Genomic DNA, 21,558 nt, shown 5'->3' with positions numbered 1-21,558 from the left:
TGCGAAAATCGAGCAAGCGAAGACAACAACGAAGCGACAGAGGGTTGCAGATGGCCACTGATTTGACTAATAAAACATACAGCCCAAGGCAGGGTAATAATCAACACGTTCCCATTTGTCATTATGACTTGTGTGGCACACCAACAGAGGACAAAAAAAGGAAACGTGTATGACACACTGCCTCTTTGTCCTGCGTCGAGATGCTAAAAAGGAGCTGTAATTACAAGCATTGCTTACGTCCGTGTAAAGGTCGCTTCTTTTTTCATAAAACGCGGTCTCCGTGTAGAGTCTCCTGGCTGTAACAGACGGACCTCGATGTAGGGCGTACATAAGATGGAGGTCTGTAGGTTTGCATCTAGCAGGTGCAAGCCCGGATGTCTCAAGCGCTGATATAGACGCGGAAGTCACTCGCTCCTTATACAATCGTCGAATAATATTCGGTGTCTTAAAACTTTGGCATTACGTCTAATGTATGGAAGAAAAAAGCAGCCAATCGCACGCTGAACGAACAGCTCTGTTACAAAAAGTTCTAGACTTCACCCAGGGGCTGAATTCAAATATCAGGTCATATAAATGCTCGAATCCTAATCATGTGTTTTACTGAAGCATAGGCAATGAACGGCAACTTGACCCGCGGTGCCTCACTAATTGCCGAGAGAAAGCAAGAAGATTCGAAGGCCGGTCCATTAGTCTGCCGGTTTTAGGTATGACGTACGATCTCCCTATGACGCAGAGTCTGAGTTTTCGGGCACCGCCACATGGCGGTAATATCAGGAAATTGGCGTCATTGAATGTCAACCAAAGTGACGCAGCAGGCCAGAAACGTGTGAACCTATGGGCATACTTGATGGGTATATCTAATCAGTTCAAGGCGAGGCACTTACCGTAATATTTGTCCACGTAGGCGTCATCAAGCATCGCTCCAATGGCACCTATGTGATGCCGCATATTGGTAATTTTTCGCAGGGCAGCTTCCCGTACTGATCCTGTCATCCAGCTTGACGACTGGAATGCCCCTTGGAAAGCCTTACGGATGTTGGAAGCCATTTCCTTGACCTTCAAGATTGTCTTCTTGCTGATTACTGGTTGTTGGGCACAATACCAAGAAGAAAAAACAAAAGGGAGATTACATTGACTACTTCTGAGCCTGTGACTCATTCCCTGCTACAGCAGGTAGAAATCTAGGCCTGCTTGTGCAATTGAAATCTCTTTCGATGAGCTCAACCATTGCAACTTCTACAAATGCTAAGCGTATTTTGTGCAAGATCCACCAAACATCTTGCAAGGTATGTTAAGCTTACCCGTTCTCCCTACGGGCTGATTATAATATACTATGTTAATGAACTTTAGAGTAGTTCGTTGTTGGGCTAGTTGGTTACATATCTTGCAAAAATGGGGCGCAAAAGTCGTGCTGAAAAAAAGGGACCAGACAGGAGACACGCTCACTTGCAACTCTGTTGGAAGTGAACTTCTGCTCTCCCACTTTGCAAGGTTGCGTTGAGACCATCACCTCATAAAGCGAAGCTTGCTTTGCCTCTTCGTTCGACTTTTGCGCTGTTGCTGCTGTTGTCTTTCACGCTGCGACGGAGGGGGGGGGGGGGGGGGGGGGGGTTCAGAGCGTGTATATGCATAGCATTGGCGTGGCAGAGAGGAAAGCCGACGCGAGAAACTTGTTTGGCCTTTTCCATCGCGTCGCATATGCGAAATGGCACCTGGAGCTCCCTCGGTGTCACAATTTTCGCCTCTTTACAGTTGCAATTATCCGTGGCTCCCCACAAGTGCATTTCAGAAACCGCAGCCTTTATATTTCTACCAACGTGCAAGTCCTGAAGGGACGTAGATATAACTGTAGCGACGAGGGCGAAGAGGAGGCAGAGAATGGGTAGAATCGATGCAATCGTGGAACGAATAAAAAACAGCCATGCCACTCTTGCAGTTTCCATACAGGGGGAGAGGGCAGGTGAAGGAAAATGTGACGTCAGAAGGCAAGGAAACAGCGGTTGCGGGCAAACTGAAGGTACGGTACGGCACGCTTCTGATATTTCTGAAAATTAGAGATCATGCAAACTTGTCAAGCGAACAACTGACGCGGGCGTGAAGACGTAAAGCCGTATTAAAGCACCTTAGGGTTTAGGCGACACTACGGAAGCGGTCCCATGTCAAATCAACACTTTTGTGCCCGCCGCGACAGCTTGACGGCCCTGGCATTGCTCGAGGTTGCAGGTTCAATCCCGACCGTGGCAGCGGCATTTCGGCGGGAGTGAAATGCAAAAATGCCAGTGCCCTAACATATAGGTGCACTTTAAAGAACACCAGGGTGCAAAAATTAATCGGGAGCCTGCCATTACGCGTGCCCCATAATCCGATTGTAGGTTTTGCAAGTACAGCCCCATAATTAAAATAAATGTTTGAACAATGACGCACGATTGTCCAAACAAACGTTTCCCTGCGTGTTCTGTGTAAAATGCAGACAAACAGCAGTGCTACACGCTATTTAATGTTTAACATCAACTCACCACTCTTGTATTGGACTAAACGCTGAAGCAATTACACATTCGCCGTCGCCATCACCGCTAATTATCCTCAGTCAAAGGAAACAGCATAGAAAGCTTCGCTTACGTCGATTCCCACAGTGCGTGGGATCCGCATATTTCTTTTCACATATATTCCGGTGAACACACTCTCAACCATAGCCCGAGTCGATGATTAAATCCTTGCCAATGTAATTCAAGCATGGGTGTGGCCGCTTCGAGCTCCCCATAATTCCTCTTTGGTACTGCATATTCTCACAGCGCTTCATCCTCCACAGTTTAGTATACACACAAATGGCAATTTGAGCATGTTAGTTTAGAACCAGAAAGCGAGTAGGTAGGTGTCTACTAATGAGCGATTGCCTCGTGGACGCCTAGCCGTGCGGGGAGCCCAGCGTGAGGCCCACAGATGAAGAAATGTCTTCATAAATGCCGAGCCCTTGACACAGTTGTCTAGATGATTGCAAAGGGTCCTGTTAAAAACGCCTGTTTCATGGCTACGGAACAAACAATGATACCAAGGACAACATAGGGGAAATTACTTTTCCCTCCCCTAGGTCCGCCCCTAGGTTTCTGAGTGGTGGCGCTGGCTAACACTCCCAGGGTTAGTTGTAGTTGTAAAAACATAAATACCCCAGAAAGTGGATGGGAAAACGGCTCCGCGGTAGCTCAATGGTGAGAGCATCGCACGCGTAATGCGAAGACGTGGGTTCGTTCCCCACCTGCGGACAGTTGTTTTTGCATCCGTTTTCATTTCCATTAATTTATCATTTCTTTAATTCAATTAGTAAGTACAAGTAATTTCCCCTATGTTGTCCTTGGTGTCATTGTTTCTTGGGTTCTGATATGATAATAAAAATCGGGCCCCTTGGTTCCCTTTCTTCTCGTTCATGGCTACGGCTTACAATTTACTGACGACGCGGGCGCACTTAGGCTCCTTTAAGCATTTCACGAAATGATGGGTGCTACATTAGTGTAACTTTGGGGTCTTGAAGCAATGAACAGTGTGAAAACGTGGGAAGCTTTAGTTTGGCGCGAACGTTCCGATAAGTTGGCTTTTCATGCCATCACGTATATATTTTTGTTTTAAGGACCCACTCAGGACTTTCTATGAGGACGTAACAATAGAAAGCACAAACCTAAAAAAATGTACGCCTCCAACACGGACATGAAATATATTATGTAATATATAATAAAATATATACTGTGCGCAACTAAATGAAAACATAATGCTAGCGGAACACGCAAATTTAAATAAAAAAGCGGAGGTAATAGAAAATTGAAGGACACTTTCTAAATTCCAAAGTGTGTTCGGCGAAAGCCTGCCGTGGAATCATTACCGGGCTGCTTGGGAGCCATCCGACTAACTCGACTGCTGCAACGAGAGGTCTGACGAAGCAGCGTTGCCGCGCGCCGCTGTGCCATCACGTGATTGCTGAGAGAGTGTGAGGCGGAGAGGCCACAGCTGGCACCATTCCAGGGCACGGACGGACGGACGGTCGGACGCCGCGAGTATGAGCATTAAAGGCTTTCGTCTTAACATTTTGCCGACCCCTATGTTGTGGTTGTTTACGTAATGTGAAGAGCTTATAATTTGTAGATTTGGGTTGTAAGAATAATGTAAATGTTATGCAGCGAACGATTAAATAAAGATTACAACTGAAAAGATTACAATTGAAAGCAAAATGTCGTTGCACATACCGGGTTGCAACTGTGGCTCATAATTTTAGAATACACAACCATCATGATCGGTCCACGAAAATGGTCAGACACCTAGCCCGCCAAAAAAAAATAATGACTGCAGTCACATAGTAATGCTTCGGATTTAAAAAAATATATAATAATGAAGTGCATATTTAAAAACATAGTGAGGAGCCCCCTCAATATTATCGGGATATAGACGCTGATACCAGCCGAATACCAGCTAAATTATTTCACAGTGGGAGACTCGGCTGATGATGCAAGGCCATGAAAACCAGCTACGGTTGGTAAACAGGGCTCGGGCGGCGGCAGCTAGCAATGGGTACCTGGACTGAGTTGGCCACCCACATTTGGGCTCAAGTCGGATAAGCCTGTCCAAAAAATAAAGTTGATTTATCTCTATATATATTACAGCAGTAGGTAAGAAACTGTGAAAGGTGAGTAGGGGCTATACAAAATGCATAAAGTAAAGACAAATAAAAAAGTAATATTTATACATACTAAACGCACTTTTTGTAATATAACTACAGGGAAACTTTGTCTAGATGCACAAAGTGTGCAGAAACCTTTGTTAGTTTCTATGGTATTGCACCGTTAGACCAAGGTCTTACCGAGAGCCCTCGCCCAAGCCCTATCATTCACGTTGCACGGTGTGCAAGCGCCACCACTTCGCATGCACTTTCGCCCACCCGTGCTTAACGCAATGTAACACCCGCGGCGATCATCTTAAAGAGCTAGAGGGTGTTGGCACGATGAAATTATGCGTACTATTGCGGCCTAATAGAGTATCGAACTGATGAGATAGGGGACCGAGGCTCAATAGCACCATTGGGTACGGAATTTAATGTCTCTGTTGAAGTGTCCGCTGTTCGGCAATACAGCAAGGCAGCACCAAGCAGCCACGGTCAGGAAAGTTTAGAAAGGAAGCTTGTTTTTACAAATACTTAGGTCTTAGCAAAAACTTTGCCTTCGGAAAGTCAGAAACGAAAGAAAAAGGGGATATCTGTTCGTGGATGGACAATTGCGACAACGAATATGTAGTGTGCATGTTATTATGCCATGCTTCCCGCTTTGTTACTGTTACTATCACATCCTTCCCGCTTTGTTACTGTTGCTATCACATCCTTCCCGTTTCTTTCAAAAGAAACCGAACTTTTGAAATAGCGCGCCAACCGGCAGAGGGAGCGCGCTGCGACTACTGAGCGCATATAGCGGCAGGTTTGCACATCAAACTGACATTTGCCACGTTTCGCTCTGACTATTAGTTGGCGAGCTACAGCCGCTGAAGTGGGCACATGAACAAGCTGTTCTTCTGGTTGGTGCCTAAGTGACAATGAAGGAATTGGAAGAACTGCGTGTGTGTGTGTGCTAGAGGTTCTGCTGCAAGCTTGGGAAAACCTTAACCGAGACATTTCAATTGCTTAGCCATGCATACGGGGAGGACTGTGTGAGTCGCATGCAGTGCTATGTTTGGTTCAAGCGTTTTGAAGACGGAAGAATGTCGGTTTGTGATGATCCCAAGCCTGGACGACCTTCCACATCCACAGATGATGACCACGTCGAGAGAGTTCGAACTGTGATTAATGGAAATCGTCGTTTGACTGTTCGATAAGTCGCAGAAAAAGTGGGTATCAGCGTAGGACTTTGTCATGAAATTTTGAGTGAAAACTTGGGATGCGTCGTGCCAGTGCCAAATTTGTGCCACGTTTGTTGACTTGACGAACAGAAGCAGACCCGTGTTGAAATCAGCCAGGAACTGCTCGTCGCTGCCAATGACGATGAAAACTTTCCTAATAATATTGCTACACGCGTGTGGTATTTCGTTGTTTGAACGATGCGCGCGGGCGCCATCACTCGAGAAAAAGAAGAGGAAGAAGGAGCTGGGCTCTCGCTGTGAGTCTAACCGGTCAGTGCTGCAACCGATATTGTAAATACAACCTGTAAATAGTTGGTAGTCTTACTGACTGGTCCTTCGCGTAACATTCTGGTGGAGGGGGAACGTTCCCCGTCCTCGCCACGGAGCTCCGAAGCGGCCGCACCGTCGTCTTCTCAGCCATGGCTTCCGATGGAAACACCTCGTCGCCACCTACACCTGCGGCGCCCACCACCACGTACGTTACGGTTCCTAGTCTCCGCGATCTTGGGACATTCTTCGCCCAAAATGGCGTTGACGTCGACGACTGGCTCAGCATGTATGAGCGTGTTAGCCGAAGCCACCACTGGTACCCTACCATCATGCTTGCCAATGTGCTATTTTATCTGGACGGGACACCGCGTATCTGGTTTCGCACCCATGAGCTTGAAATATCCAGCTGGGATACTTTCAAAGAGAGGCTTCGCGACCTATTTGGCAACCCGTCAGGTCGCCAACACGCTGCGCGACAAGAGCTTGCTTTCCGTGTCCAGTCGTCGACAGAATCGTATGTCTCCTACATACAGGAAGTGCTCGCGCTTTGCCTGAAAGTCGACGAGCACATGACCGAGGTTGACAAGGTGGGCCATATTCTAAAAGGCATCGCGGACGACGCCTTCAATTTGCTCGTCTATAACGACGTTTCAACTGTCGAAGCCATCGTCAAAGAATGCCGCCGCTTCGAGGTAGCCAAAAGCCGCCGCGTCGTCCCACAGTTTTCCCGGCTCCCAAACACCCCTGCCACGTCCTCTTCCTCCTCTGTTCCTCCCACACGACCATTTCAAGAGAACGTCACGCGTATCGTTCGCCGTGAGATTGAAGCGGCGAGTCCGGCCCCCCTTCATCCTCGACCCCTCGACGGTACCTTTGACCCAGCGGCCCCAACTATTTCCGTTATACAAGCAGTTGTGCGGCAAGAAATTGCCAACCTTGGCATCCCTACCACCTGCTCTGTCTCCCGACCTGATTCGGCACCCATTCCTATGTCCTCAACCTGTAATGGCCAGTATTTCCTGTCAAACGTTATCGCGGACATCCTGCAGTCCTGTGCCACGAGGCACAAGCTATCTACGTCATAGCATCCGCAAACAAATGGCCTCACGGAGCGTCTTAATCGCACTCTCACAGACATGCTCGCGAAGTATGTCTCTTCCGACCACACTGACTGGGACCTCGCTCTACCGTTTGTCACCTTTGCGTATAATACCTCGCGCCACGACACAGCCGGTTATTCGCCATTTTTCCTTCTGTTCGGCCGAGAACCAACACTGCCCCTCGACACAACCCTCCCTGTTCACGCAGCGCCCACCAGTGAATATGCACTTGATGCCGTCGCCCGCTCTGCCCACGCAAGGGAAATTGCCCGTGACCGCCTTCTGCACTCCCAAGAGAGTCAAAGACGTTTGTACGACCAGCGACACCGAGACGTGCACTTTCCGCCTGGTTCTTTGGTGCTTCTATGGTCTCCGTCGCGTCAGGTCGGCCTGTCAGAAAAACGGTTGTCTCGTTACACAGGCCCCTACCGAGTGCTTCGTGCCGTGACTCCCGTCACCTACGAGATCGCCCCTGACGCCCCAACTGCTTCCCAGTCCAGTGATATCGTGCACGTTATACGACTGAAGCAGTATCACCCTCCCAGTGATGACATTTAGACGCTCCGGGACGTCGATTCTGCCGCCGGGGGATTATGCTACACGCGTGTGGTATTTGGTTGTTTGAACGATGCGCGCGGGCGCCATCACTCGAGAAAAAGAAGAGGAAGAAGGAGCTGGGCTCGGGCTGTGAGTCTAACCGGTCAGCGCTGCAACCGCTGTTGTAAATACAACCTGTAAATAGTTGGTAGTCTTACTGACTGGTCCTTCACGTAACAATATCATAAGAGGCGATGAGACATGGGTTTATGGCTATGATCTTGAAGCGAAAGTGCAGTCATCGCAGTGGGTGGCTAAAGCTTCTCCTCGTCCAAAAGAAGCACGCATGAGTCGGTCAAAAATGAAGGTGGTGTTGGTTGTGTTTTTTGACTGCAAAGGCATTGTCCATCAGGAATTTGTGCCACGTGGTCAGACTGTACACAAAGAAGTTTACCAGGGAATCCTAGCACGTTCGACAGATTATGTGCTCTGTAAGAGGCCTGAATTGTGGGAAAATCAGGCTTGGATTTTGCATCCTGACAATGCCGCGGCCCACGCGTCGCTCCTTGTCCGCAGCTACTTAGCGACCACCACAGTCCTGTTGTGCCCCACGAACCTTTGTCCGGACCTAGCCTGACCAGACGTTTTTATATTCCCCAAGCTGAAAACCACCTTGAAAGGACGTCGTTTCCAAACCGTAGAGGAGATCCAGGAGAATGCGAGAAGAGGCCTGCGCGCCATTCCAGAAAGTGCGTTCTAGGAGGCTTTCCAAAAATGGAAGATGGGAAGAGTGCATTGCCAGTAGAGTGGACTACTTTAAAGGGGACAGCACTTAAAATGTTGTACCATAAGCAGTAAAGGTGTTATAGCAAAAGTTCGGTTTCTTTTTCAACACACCTCGTAAGCAGCGAATGAGGCGTGCGACCTCCGGAAGTGTTTTGGGCTCTGTTGCTCGAGAACTTTCAAGAAAGGTTTAGCCCTGGTTTCTGAGGCGAGATCAGTCCCGCTACGGCAATCATGCTGGTAAATCGTCTACACAAGCGATCAGCTATTGTGCCTACACACACTAAATTGACAGAGACCAACAGCGTAGACACCACAAAGCGCTTGTGCGAGCATGCCTTCGGTGTTGTTAAGTGATAAGGAGCACCTTATGGGCTCGGTAACGGTTGTTTCAAGACTGCAGGTTTACGTGGGGACTCAGTCGGCAAAGTACATTCAGAGTGCAGTTTTCCTGGTAGTTTATATTTTGTGTGTGACGTGGCTTTGATTCGCATGAGAGCTTTCACCGCTATCGAGGAAGAGCTTCACGTATCGCCTTTGTTTTAGTGTTTTTTCTGGGCGTGCCGTGCATCAAATTGTATATTTACAAGCGCTTTGCGAGGCAATAAACCAGTTTCCACAACACTTTGTCGTGTCTACTCTATCGGTCCCTATCCATTTAGTGTGCGCTGTGATGAAATAGACATACATAACCAGCTAGCCCACCAGTCCCTCCTGAGCTATTGTGTGCCCTACAATCGCCAGCCAATACTCGGGGCACAGCCCACCGCTGACTACGCGTGACTATAAAACGGCTAGCTCGACCAGCATACAACGCTTTCCGAGCTGACGCGACCGATCGCAAGATTCACTCGAAACACCACCCTGGGCAAGGACACGCAATGACCAACAAGTTACTAGGTAACATGGATGACTGAACCGTGCAAGCAATACTGGAAGTCTTCAATTTACACTGCATCCGAGGGACCTTACCCATGGAATTCAAGCATGCAGAGATTACTCTCATGCTAAAGCCGCGAAAAACGCCCTGCTTCGAGAACCTAAGACGCATTTCGCTTATGTCTCGCCTCGGTAAACTGGTGGGACGCATTATCCTAGACAGGCTACAGACGCATCTCGAAGAGCCGGAACTGATGCGAACACGATGTTTGGTTTTCGGCCCAACCTGTCAACGCAAGAGGTGCTTCTGCAGCTCAAAGAGGAAGCACTGAATGCAGCAACATCGTACTGCCCGAAAGAAATTCGAGCTCTAAGTCTAAAGAGGGCCTCTGACAACGTGGGGCACGAATTCATACTAGCGAATCTCAGTAACACGAATTGTGGCCAACGAATTTACAACTACGTGAGGGCTTTCCTGACGGATCGTACAGCCAAAATAAAACTGGGAAATGGGAGGTCGCAGTCAGTAGACACACCGAACAAAGAAAGGCCACATAGAGCAGTGCTATCACCGACACTTTTCAACATAGCCATGATGAAACCCCTTAGGTAACTCGACGAAATACGAATTATCAGACAGGCCCAGTATGGAGACATTACGATAAGGACGCACGGAGAGTCAAGAGCAGAATAGGCAGAGACATTACAGGGGGCAGCAGACATCGTAGTAAGATACGCGGAGACAAGCAGACTGCAATGCGCGCCGTAGAAGTCGGAGTTCCTCATAATCGAGAAGCGCTCACGAGGAACACCAGCAACCCTGGCACAAGCATCGATCTGCGAGTAGGTCATGGAGAAACCCCCGAGGTGGACAGATTTCTCATACTCAGCTTACACTTACAAAAAGGTGGGGCGAAAGAGACGCCATACACAAACTGTAACACACCACTATGCAGATCTTGCGCATGGTGCAACTAGTAACGAGCAGGCAGAGGAGACTCAAAGTACAGGACCTGATCCAACTAGTGCAGGCCCTGATTATGAGTCGAATTACGGACTCGGCACCATACCTAAATTCAGGCTATGCGGAAGTGGATGCTCTCTACCAGTTGTTTGAAACTTAAGGCGCATAAGCAAGCACTCCGGCTCTCACACAGAAAGCCAACTTTATGCCTCGTTGTGATAGGGGTGTACAACAAGGCAGAGGAAATCATGGAGGCCCACAAGGTAAGCCGGAAAGAAAGGCTACAACGCACGATAGCGGGATGTCTTGAAACGTCGTATGTGTTCCCTACGGAAGCCCACCGCTGCAACAAAAATTCCCACAAGAATACAGGAAATTATGCACATCTCAGCGATTACCAGGAACGTGCACCCGACCTTTCACATCGGACAGCGACAAGCCCGAGCACAGACAACCGCGAGGAAGTATGAGAGCCACCCCAACAGCTTGTGCGTGGGCGCGTCGAGAACCGCAAGAAGCACCGTATTCGTCATCAGCGAAGTCGACAATAGAGAGTAACAGCTCAACGGCTTTACGGGCAAAGGAGCAGGCGAGTGGAGACGGCAGCGATGCCCCGCACGAACGGAAGCGTTTTAGCTCTGTGATACCTTGCTCGGTTGAACCGAGTAGTGTGCTTCGATGCCAGCGCCACCGCTTTCAGGGTGGAGAAAGCTTTTAAATGCAGAGCATTTCTTTAACTCACATGTAGCGTGCGCCGTCCGTCCACAACAGCTCGAGCACAGGTGCGCCCTCTCCCCCACTCCTCCTCTCCCGCATCACGCTTGCAGCACATGTGCAGCGCGCGAAGCGTCGTAGTTGAGTCGCGCTCCGGCGCTGCAAGCACCGTATCAACAGCAGGTGCTGGCGTGATAGCGCGCCCTCTCTCCACCCCCTCTCCCTCTAACGCGCGCGCTAGGAATATAAAGCGGGTTGGCGCGGGCTCCACTCGTCAACTCCTGCGCTCGCTTCTCTTGCGTTCGTCGGCGGTCGCAGTTGATAAGCGATGGAAGCAAGACCTTCAACTCCAACATCAGCGCCGAAGCACCAGTTCAAGACATCGTACCATCGTTTTCGTCGACGACGGCAGAAGACAAGGCGGCGAGGCGGCGCGCTGCCGACGCCGAACTTCGTGAACGAGAAACCGCGGCCAGGCGTCAACGTCGACAAGCGGATCCCGAGCAGCGTGCACAAGAAGCCGCGGGCAGGCGTCAGCGTCGGGCCGCGGACCCTTCGAGTCGAGAACGACACGCGGCTGCGACACGTCAGCGTCGGGCCGCGGACCCCGGCGTACGGGAACGAGAGGCGGCGGCGAGCAAGCGTCGTCGTCTGGAGGCCGCCGCCGCCGCCGCGGAGCCCGACGCCCCGGAGGGCGCTGGCGCGGAAGCCGTCGGGCAACGTCAACGGGACTTCGGGGGTACCGACGCGCGCTTCAAACGCGAGTTACTGGACCGAGCTTCGGGCACAGCTGCGACGTGTGCGACCGGCTGTGGTTCGACAACAACTTAACCACGGTCCGGTAATATAATAATAAGAATCGCAGTGATGCCAATAAGATAATAACAACTTTACGTTACCTACTTACGATTCTCTTCTCTCTCAACCCAGACCACCACCACCACACTATCACCCCCACCACCACACCAACACCACGAAACCCCACTATGCTCTGCATTTACACGTGTCCCTCGCGCGGGGGCATGCGACGGAGCTTTTTTACCTACGCCATGCCGCCGTAAGGGGCTCATGCGCTGGAGATTGAGGTATAGTAGCGGCGAAAACATCACGTCCTACATCGAGGATATTGTGGAACTCTGCCATCTCATCAACGCTGCTATGTCCGAAGCCGATAAAATCAGACACATCATGAAGGGGATCGAGGACGACGCCTTCCACATGCTTATTGCCAAAAATCCCCAAACTGTCACAGACGTGGTCCAGTACTGTCAGAGCTACGACCGCGGCGCTATCGGTCGCGTGTACAAATTACGATGACGATAGGCACAACTAGCGCTCACACTAACTGTATATATATATATATATATATATATATATATATATATATATATATATATATATATATATATAATCATATCATAAGAAGCCAACAAACAACACTCCCAGAGTTAGTTCCAGTTGTAAAACATAAATACCCCAGAAAGCGGATGGGAAAACGGCTCCGCGGTAGCTCAATGGTGAGAGCATCGCACGCGTAATGCGAAGACGTGGGTTCGTTCCCCACCTGCGGACAGTTGTTTTTTCATCCGTTTTCATTTCCATTTATTGATAATTTCTTTAATTCAATTAGTGCGTGCAAGTAATTTCCCCTATGTTGTTCTGGGTGTCAATGTTTGTTGGCTGCTTATGACAGGATTAATAAAAATAGGGCCCCTCGGTTCCCTTTCTTCTCGTGTATATATATATATATATATATATATATATATATAGTTAGTGTGAGCGCTAGTTGTGCTATCGTCATCGTAATGTGTACATACGACCGATCTTTTGGCTCGTGGGGTGCTTCAGCGCTGTCTAGGGCGGCTTCTCTGCACCAAAAACATTGCATCGTTCGACGACTCAGCATGCATATATATATATATATATATATATATATATATACACGCCGAGCCTGCAGTAACCATTCCCATCAACCATTAAGGGCCGCATTTGGCGCAAACAATGCTGACCACTTATCAAGAATTAAAGCGATCTCGTCAACTCACCCGAATGGAAGTACCGGCTGGTGATAGCGTACCCCATTAGCCTGTTGGCGCGCTCGTAGCAGACGTCTTCGGGCTTTTCGTCCTTCACCAATAAATCGGGATCCGTGTACTTTACAAGCTGGCGGAACAGGCTCCAGGCTATGTAGCACCGCATGCCGTGCGAGCCAACTTCTGCAGACTCGAGCGCCTTTGCCAGAAACAGCGGGCTGAACACTTGGTAGATGATTACATCACTGCCTTGGTAGGTGTTTTTCGTGTACTTGGCAATTAATGCGGCCCACATTTCTGCAAATGAGGGGCGCCATGTTATGCTCCACAGCCGCAAAGACTACACGAAGTGATAACCTGACATCTGTCAGGTTACAGTGTCGTCACGAGGATGCTAACATACAAAGTTCGGTTTACCGGAATGAAGTACCGCGCAATTTTCACTATAGGAATAGATTTGTATTCCTCAAAATTAATTGATGCATGCCGAAGTAAAAAAAACAAAAAACTTCCAGCAAGGAAGTGAACATAATGTCACGCCCGGTTTAACAAACTTTTATTGGGAAATACGGCTAAAATATGGGAGCAATATAGGCATTCCCAGTTTTCGCTCAGCTGAAGGGCACTTTCTACCTGTAAAGAAAGTATGCCGCTTCTATTCAAGAACGCAAGAGGTTGGTGAGCGCGTTCGCTGTCTACGATAAGTGCATATGCAGGAAAAATATAACATTTTCTTCTTGGATAGATTTTTACTTATTCGCATGGGTGTAATAACTGTTTACGATTTACAGGTGTTCTCGATATGATGGAATAATTCTAGGGCTCAATCGACTTAATTCAATCAAGGTTTAACAGGGGACTAGTTAAAGAAAAAAACACGACCGTACCTAGTCAGCTCTAGTTCATTGATGACTGTGTCACAAGATTTTCCATCAGGGCTCTTAGCGACTGTCGAACACGTCACCAGATATTCTGCTATGCTAATATCACAAAACGACATGATTGTCCTACATATCTAAATTGTTGTTCTTCCTGATCTACCTTCGCTGCAAATCTTAGTGAGGTTGTTCTCTTTTTGTTTGCTTCGCTGATTGTTAAAAGCTTGGCAAGATATTATCTCTAAATATGCACCTCGCTTATGACCGCAGATATCACACACACTGGAGAATGCGAAAGTGAGGGGTATGAGGGCACAGGCTACTCAACTCTCGCCTTAGTCGGAGCACTCACCTTGCCGTAGATGAGGAGTAAACCACGCTTTCCACGCTTATACTAGGGTGTCCGAAAGGCAACTGTGCACTGAGCAAATAAATATATAATGATAAGTTTGAATCACATCGCTGTTTCAAGTGCGATATGTTGACACAATTACAATGCCGTGAGTAAAACAGGAAATATTAAGACCACTCTTTCCACTGCACAGTTACTTTTTGGACACACCGTTTATACAAATTAGATTTTGATCGTGAACACCGCTTTAAAAGTCCGAACGCGTCTCACATCATTATCAACAGGATTTTTAGCCACGTCATAGGAACAAGATATCTGCCAGAGACCCGCAATTAGGCAACCTCTTTAGAGAAACAGTGAAAAAGATACGACACGACGTGTAGAAAACGGACACACAGTGATCGGTGTGTCCGGGCTTTTGCGCTGTTTCGTTCAAAGATGCTTTCTTACCAACAAGCTCGGATACTGACATAAGTGCACTCCAATGAGGCTCTTGGTTCATGTTATCAGCGCTAAATGCACGGGTTCCGTCAGCTTTAGTTTGGCCTTTCGTTCCTTAGCGAAACTTATCATCGTCATCAGCCTATTTTTATGTCCACCGCAAGACCAAGGCCGCTCCCTGCGACCTCTAATTGCCCCTGTCTTGAGCTAGCTGATTCCAACTTGTGCCTGCAAATTTCTTAACTTCATCGTGACACCCAGTTTTCCGCATGCCATCCTCGACTGCGCATCCATTCTCATGGTACCTATTTTTTTAACTCTAATGGTCCTCCAAGTACCCATCCTACGCATTACATGGCCTGCCTAGCTTTATTTTTTCCACCTCATGTCAACTAGAATCTCGGTTATCTCCGTTTTTTCTCTGTTACACATCGATCCCTTCCTGTTTCTTAACGTTAGGCCTAACATTTTTCGTTCCATCATTCGTTGTGCGGTCCTTAACTTGTTCTCGAGCTTTTTTGTTAACCTCTAAGTTTCTGCCCCATATGTTAGCACCGGTAGAATGCAATGATTGTACACTTTTCTTTTCAACGACAGTGGTAAGCTCCCAGGAACGATTCGGCAATGCCTGCCGTATGCACTGAAACCCAAGTTTATTATTCTGTAAATTTTGTCCTCGTGGTCAGGGTCCCCTGTGAGTAATTGACGTAGATAAACGTACTCAGCTGACTGGCGATCCTGAATTCTTGTTCTCTTGCCAGGCTATTGAAAAATATCTTTGTCTTCTGCGTATTTATCTTCAACCCGACTCTTACACTTTCTCGGTTAAGATGCTCAATCATTTGTTCCGATTCGTCTCCATTGTTGCTGAACAGGGCAATGTGTTCTGCAAGCCGAAGGTTGCTGACATTCGTCGTTGATCCTCGCTCCTAAGCCTTCCCAGTCTAAGAGCTTGAATAATTCTTCTAAGCATGTCGCGATAGCATTGGAGAGATTGTGTCTCCTTGCCGGACCCCTTTCCTGATAGGTAATTTTCTACTTTTCGTGTGGAGAACCAGTTGTAGCTGTGGAGTCTTTGTACTAGATATTTCCCAAGATATTCACATATGCCTCCTGTACTCCTCGATTATGCAATGCATTTATCACTGCTGGTATCTCTACTGAATCAAATGCCTTTTTATAATCTATGAAAACCATATTGTGCGGTTTATTGTACTCCGCAGATCTCTCGATTACACGATTGATGACATGAATGTGATCCATTGTAGAATATCCCTTCCTGAAGCCAGCCTATTCTATTGCAAATTATCTTGATGAATATTTATACAATACTGAAAGCAAGCTAATGGCCCCACAATTTTTGAATTCTATAACGTCTCCCTTTCTTATGGATTAGTATAATGTTGCCACATTAGACCTGCCTTTGTTACTTGCACGACATTGTAACTTTTTCGTCGAGTTTCTCCTAGCACGTACAACGTCTACACGAAGTTCTCACGTGTCCAGCAAGTGCTGGTCTCCAACTGTATACTAGAGAGTGTTGATTTGCAAGCCGAAACAATATGTATTGGGCGACGTCGTGAGTAAGCATGGCATTCTGCCTGATCGCGATGAGATCGCTGCATTGTTACGATTTCCGCCACGAACCACCATTAAAGACTTTCGCGGCTTCCTACGACTAGCGTCCTATTTCTGCCGCTTTGTCCATGACTTCGCGACTATCGCCGCTCCTCTTCACAAACTTCCGACTTGGAGCGCGCGTTTTCTGTGGTTGGATGACTGTGAAGCCGCATTACAGACCCTCAAGCGATGTCTCATGTCAGGACCACGGCTCCGTGATTTCAATGCAACCGCCCCTACTATTATACACACTGATGCAAGTTGGCATGGAATTGAAGCTGGAGCCCCTGCTGCAGTGGAATCAAAAGTCAAGAGCAAGACGTGGTTTATGCAAGTCGTGCTCTTTCTCCTGCCGAGCGCCACTAAAACGTCACGAACTAGGAGTGCCTAATGCAAAGCCCAGTATCCAGTGCCCAGTGCAATGCCGGATTATGGGCCCTGTGTCGCGCGCTGGATGCTGGGGCGCTGGACAGGCGCGGCATACTGACACTGGCATACGGACAGGCGCTGGACGAGTGCCGGGTACTGGTGTGAAATGCAGCTCTAGAGTGCGAAACAAACGTGGTGCCTGGCTACCGTATATATAATTCTCTTTTTCTATCTATCCTTGCTTCTTTTTCTCTCTCTCTCTCTCTCTTATTTCTTTCTATCTCTCTCTTTCTGTCTCCGTCTGTTTCTCTCTTTCTTTTTTGTCCCTGGTATGTGCCATTGAGCTTGGACCTTTTCTGCACTATTGCCAGGATCGACCCACTTTTCAGCGTGACACCATCACCACTGACACTTGTGAGCCTATAAAGCTTCGCTTAAAAGCTTGTCATGTGCGTATTTGACCTTCGTGGGGATTTTGTTTGTTTGTTTGTTTGTTTATCTCTCTTTCTCGTTCGCTCTTTCTTTCTCTCTCTTTCTCTTTTCTCTTTCTCTCTCTCTATCTAACTTTCTCTCCCCTTCTTTCCCTCTCTATTTCTCTCTGTCTCTCTCCTGCGTTCTTTCTCTCTCTTTCTCCCTCTCTTTGTTTCTCTCTTTCTTTTTGCCTCTGGCATGTGCCAGTGAGCTTGGTCCCTTTCTGCATTATAGCCAGGATCAGCCCACTTTTCAACGTGACACTGCCAACAACACCACCACCACCACGGCGTACACTTGCGAGCCTATAAAGCTTCGCTTAATGTAAACGCGCGGATCAGTTTCAGCTTGGCACAGACATGGTAGATGTGCTATGGCCCCTTAACTAAACTTGCGCCTCTATGAGAAAGAAAAAGTGGCCTGTGTTCAGTAGTATGCCGGGAAGATCCGCAACATTGATTTTCTTTTGCAATAGATATTGTAACTTCCAAAAAATTCGAATGCACCGCCAAACCGGGACGCTGTACCAACATTATATATATATATATATATATATATATATATATATATAGAGTTAGTCGCGACGGCCCTGATAGCTGCGTGCCTGTAAGATTCGGCTAGCCAGCCACACGTCGTCTTTCTCTTCACTCGTGTTGTATGCCCCACATTCTGTTAAGACGTAAACCGAGAACGCACGTAAGAGGGTCACAATCCCCTCCGCGCAGATGAAGCCCACCGGGTAAGTCAACATGCTGTCGAGAAACGAAAGGCTTTAAACGGGCGACATGCGTAATTTCAGTCTTTGCTGACCGTCAGCCATTTGATGTGAGGCGTGCTATACGGTAGGTCAAGTCGCTTATACGATCCATGATAACATACGGCCCCTCATAGTGGCCAGTGGTTTTTCACATAACCCACGTTTTCTTGTTGGTTTCCACAGCCACACGAATTCACCAGGGTCATCGGTCGTAGCGTGCCTTCGAGCTGTCTTGTGAAACTGGCGTGCGCAAAGAAGCAATTCGTCGGGCCTCTTCAGCAATAGAGATAGTCTCGGATGTACAAAGATCATTGTGGCTTGAAAACGGGAAGATAGTGTCCAATTTATAACGCGATGGACGAACATAAAGAAGAAAGAAGGAACTGTAGCCTGTATTTCGTGCTGTGAGGTATTGAATGCGTACTTAATGAAAGGTAACTCTCTGTCCCAGTGCTTACAATCGGACGTGACGTACACGGACAGCATGATAGTGAATGTTCTTTTGGTGCGTCCCGTAAGGCCATTTGTTTGTGCATGATACGGGGTGGAATGTCGAAAACTTGAAACACATAGATGGAGCATCACTTCGACCACGCCTGCAGTGAACTGGCGCCCACGATCGCTGATGATGCCTCTGGGAGATACATGTCGGAGAATGACGAAACGCTGCAGAAAGATACACACTTTGCTGACAGTAGCCGATGGTATAGCGGTTGTCTCACAGTAGCGTGTCAAGTGAACGGCACACACGACAATCCAGCGATTCCCATCAGATGACCACGGGAATAGATCGACAAGGTCGATGCGGGCTTGCTCGAAAGGAGTGCTTGGGGGTGGCATGGATGTAGTCGACCAGGCGGAGCGTTCGTCGGACGCTTGTTACATTGATACTCGCTGCAGCTGGACACGTACTGGTCGATCGTCTGAGGTATTTTAGGCCAGTAGGACATTTCCTGCATGCGGTACAGCATTTGCACAGATCCCAAATGACCAGAAGTTGGATCATTTCGAAAATCAAACTTCTGGTCATTTGGAATCTGATCATAAGTCATGCATAGTGCGCAAGATGGAAGCACGGGGACTTTCCGGGACCACCAGGAGATATCATGGGCCTGTAGTACAATAGTTCTTTTTGTACAGTACTCTGTCACGAACGCAGGAACGAGCGGATCGTGCTGATTTCCTTGCTGTATTGAGCATTAGCTCTAAAATTCTGTCGTCTTGCTGCTATATCTTGACGATATTAATATTGTCGTAAGTCTGCTCCTAAGCATGTCTTCTACGACGGTAGCCAGCGAGCCACTCTCTCAGAAGGGCGTCTGCTACGTCTCGCGTGCCTGCTTGGTTTCGTGGGGTGGCGCAACATATGCTGCTCGTGCACGTGCACGAGACAGTGGCGCGGACCATCACTGGAGAAGTGGAAGAAGTGCGTTCGGCGCAGAGACAATCGTGTGGAACGTTCTTGTAAACTCTTCGTGTACATAGTTTCAGGGCACATGTTCGCCCTTAATAAAACAGTTATTGTATTTTACCCCTCGAAATAACGTTACATTCTGGTGAAGGTGCTGGGTATGTTTGGAAGTCCCCTGGGTGCCAGAGACCGGAGTCCCGATCCTCAGCGATTGAAATCGGGAGAGCTGACTCCGGTGCACCAGCTCGCAAGCCGCCGACTTCGGGGAGACCCTCCTGAATTCGAACCGCTTCCCGCTGCTACGGCCACACGGACGGTGTCTTCCGCTGACGCCACAACGATGACTATAGCCAGGTGACATCACCTGAGGTCGTCGTGTACCCGCCGCGCATGCCCGAGCAGTTCCATGGCTACCCATACGAAGACGTCGAGGATTGGATTCTAGCACTTCGAGAGGGTCGCAGATGTCAACGGCTGGGACCCGGCACGGAAACGTCGCCACGTGTACTTCACCTTGGGGGATTCAGCAAAGACGTGGTATGAGAATCACGAAGCGGTATTAACGTCATGGGAAGAGTTTCGGTGACATCTGCTTCCTGCGTTTTCAATGCGCCGATCTCCGAGAGAAGGCTGAGAATGCTCTGCAAGCCAGGAACCAACGCACCAACGAGAGTGTCGGCATGTACATCGAGGACATGTCCCGTCTGTTGAAATGTGCCGGTGCAAACATGTCCAAGGAGAAGAAAGTGCGCCATCTAATGCGTGGCGTGAAGGAGGAGCTATTTGCCGGGTTGGTTCATAACCCGCCACGTACTGTTGCGGAGTTTCGCACCGAGGCGACGACGAGAGAGAAGGCCCTGCAGCAGCGCGCCCGCCACTACAACCGTGATGTCAGCAGCGCCCCTGTGGACGTTCTTTCGGTAGGCATGGGCAGTAACACCGACGCGCTGAGAGAACTGGTGCGATCTATCGTGAAAGAAGAGCTTCGGAAGCATCTGCAACCGCAAGTCGCATCGACTGTTTCTTCGCTCGCCGCCCTCATTCGGGATGAAGTTAGGCATGCGATGTTAGAATCCCCAACCGGAGGTGCAGCCTGTTTCACTCGGGCAACCACTGCAGGAACGCCGCGTACCAACATACGCTGACGCTGTGCGTCAGCCTCCCGTGCAGACTGCATCATTCGCAGCCCTCAGCGCCCGCCCACCGGCTCCGCGCAGTGGATCTTTCCAGGGAGAGTGCAGACCACGGAAAAGCGACGTTTGGCGCACACCCAACAGGACGCCGCTCTGCTTCCATTGCGGAGAGGCTGTACACATGTACAGATAGTGCCCATATCGGCTAGTCGGCCTTCGTCGATTTACTGTCAATGCACCTTGCCCCCGCAATGGGAAAAGACCCATAGATAATAAAGATTACTTGTCGCGAAGTCAGCTTGCAGCTGCTAGTTACCAACACCAGCCACAGTGACCAGCGCCCGCCCGCTAGCGATCACCAAGCCCACGACCCTTTTCAAGTCCTCAAGACGTCGTTCAGAAAGCCCGAGCCCGGAAAACTAAAGCCAGCGACCTGGGGAGGCAAGGCCGCTGACGTTCGACAAAGCGAACATCCTCCGTCAATGTCACAGTGCAGTAGCGACAAGCAGAAAGCGACGACTACGATAAGTACGCAGAAAATTTCTTCAGACTTACTTATTGCCGTGGATGGACGTGAATCGAATGCTTTAGTAGACACGGGTGCTGATTATTCAATCGTAAGCTACGCACCCGCAAAGCAGCTGATGAAAGTTTTGACGCCGTGGAACGGACCGGGTGGGGGTCACCTCATTAATCCTCTAGAATATGCACCGCAAGAATTCTGATTCCAGGTGTAACTTACGTTACCGAATTCATAGTACTTCCGGACTGTTCGAGAGACGTTATACTCGATATGGATTTTCTGCACGCAAACGGTGCTATAATTGCCCAGCAGAATCCTAGCGTTTCCTTCTCGACGAAGCTGGCCATTGACATGGAGGAGCCTGAGGAACCGGACTACACTGCCTTGCGAGTTCTCGACGCAGACGTAACTGTGCCACTACGAATCAGTGTACTGGTTTGCGTCAGAAATCAAGC

General features: G+C 48.7%; 1 protein-coding gene across 1 annotated transcript in view; it reads right to left on the bottom strand.

Moving 5' to 3' along the window:
- The window catches only part of LOC125944023 (neprilysin-1-like), a 71,965-nt gene that overhangs the window by 29,197 nt on the left and 21,210 nt on the right, over positions 1–21,558 (bottom strand). Inside the window, exons 2-3 of the mRNA XM_049663749.1 lie at positions 13,161–13,445; positions 885–1,082 (exon numbers count right to left, since the gene is read on the bottom strand). Coding sequence (XP_049519706.1) covers positions 885–1,082; positions 13,161–13,445 — 483 coding nt within the window. The remainder of the gene's footprint in view (positions 1–884; positions 1,083–13,160; positions 13,446–21,558) is intronic.

Source organism: Dermacentor silvarum, chromosome 3 (genome assembly GCF_013339745.2).
Source record: "Dermacentor silvarum isolate Dsil-2018 chromosome 3, BIME_Dsil_1.4, whole genome shotgun sequence".
Lineage (NCBI taxonomy): Eukaryota > Metazoa > Arthropoda > Arachnida > Ixodida > Ixodidae > Dermacentor > Dermacentor silvarum.
This window is presented reverse-complemented; position numbering and strand designations above follow the sequence as displayed.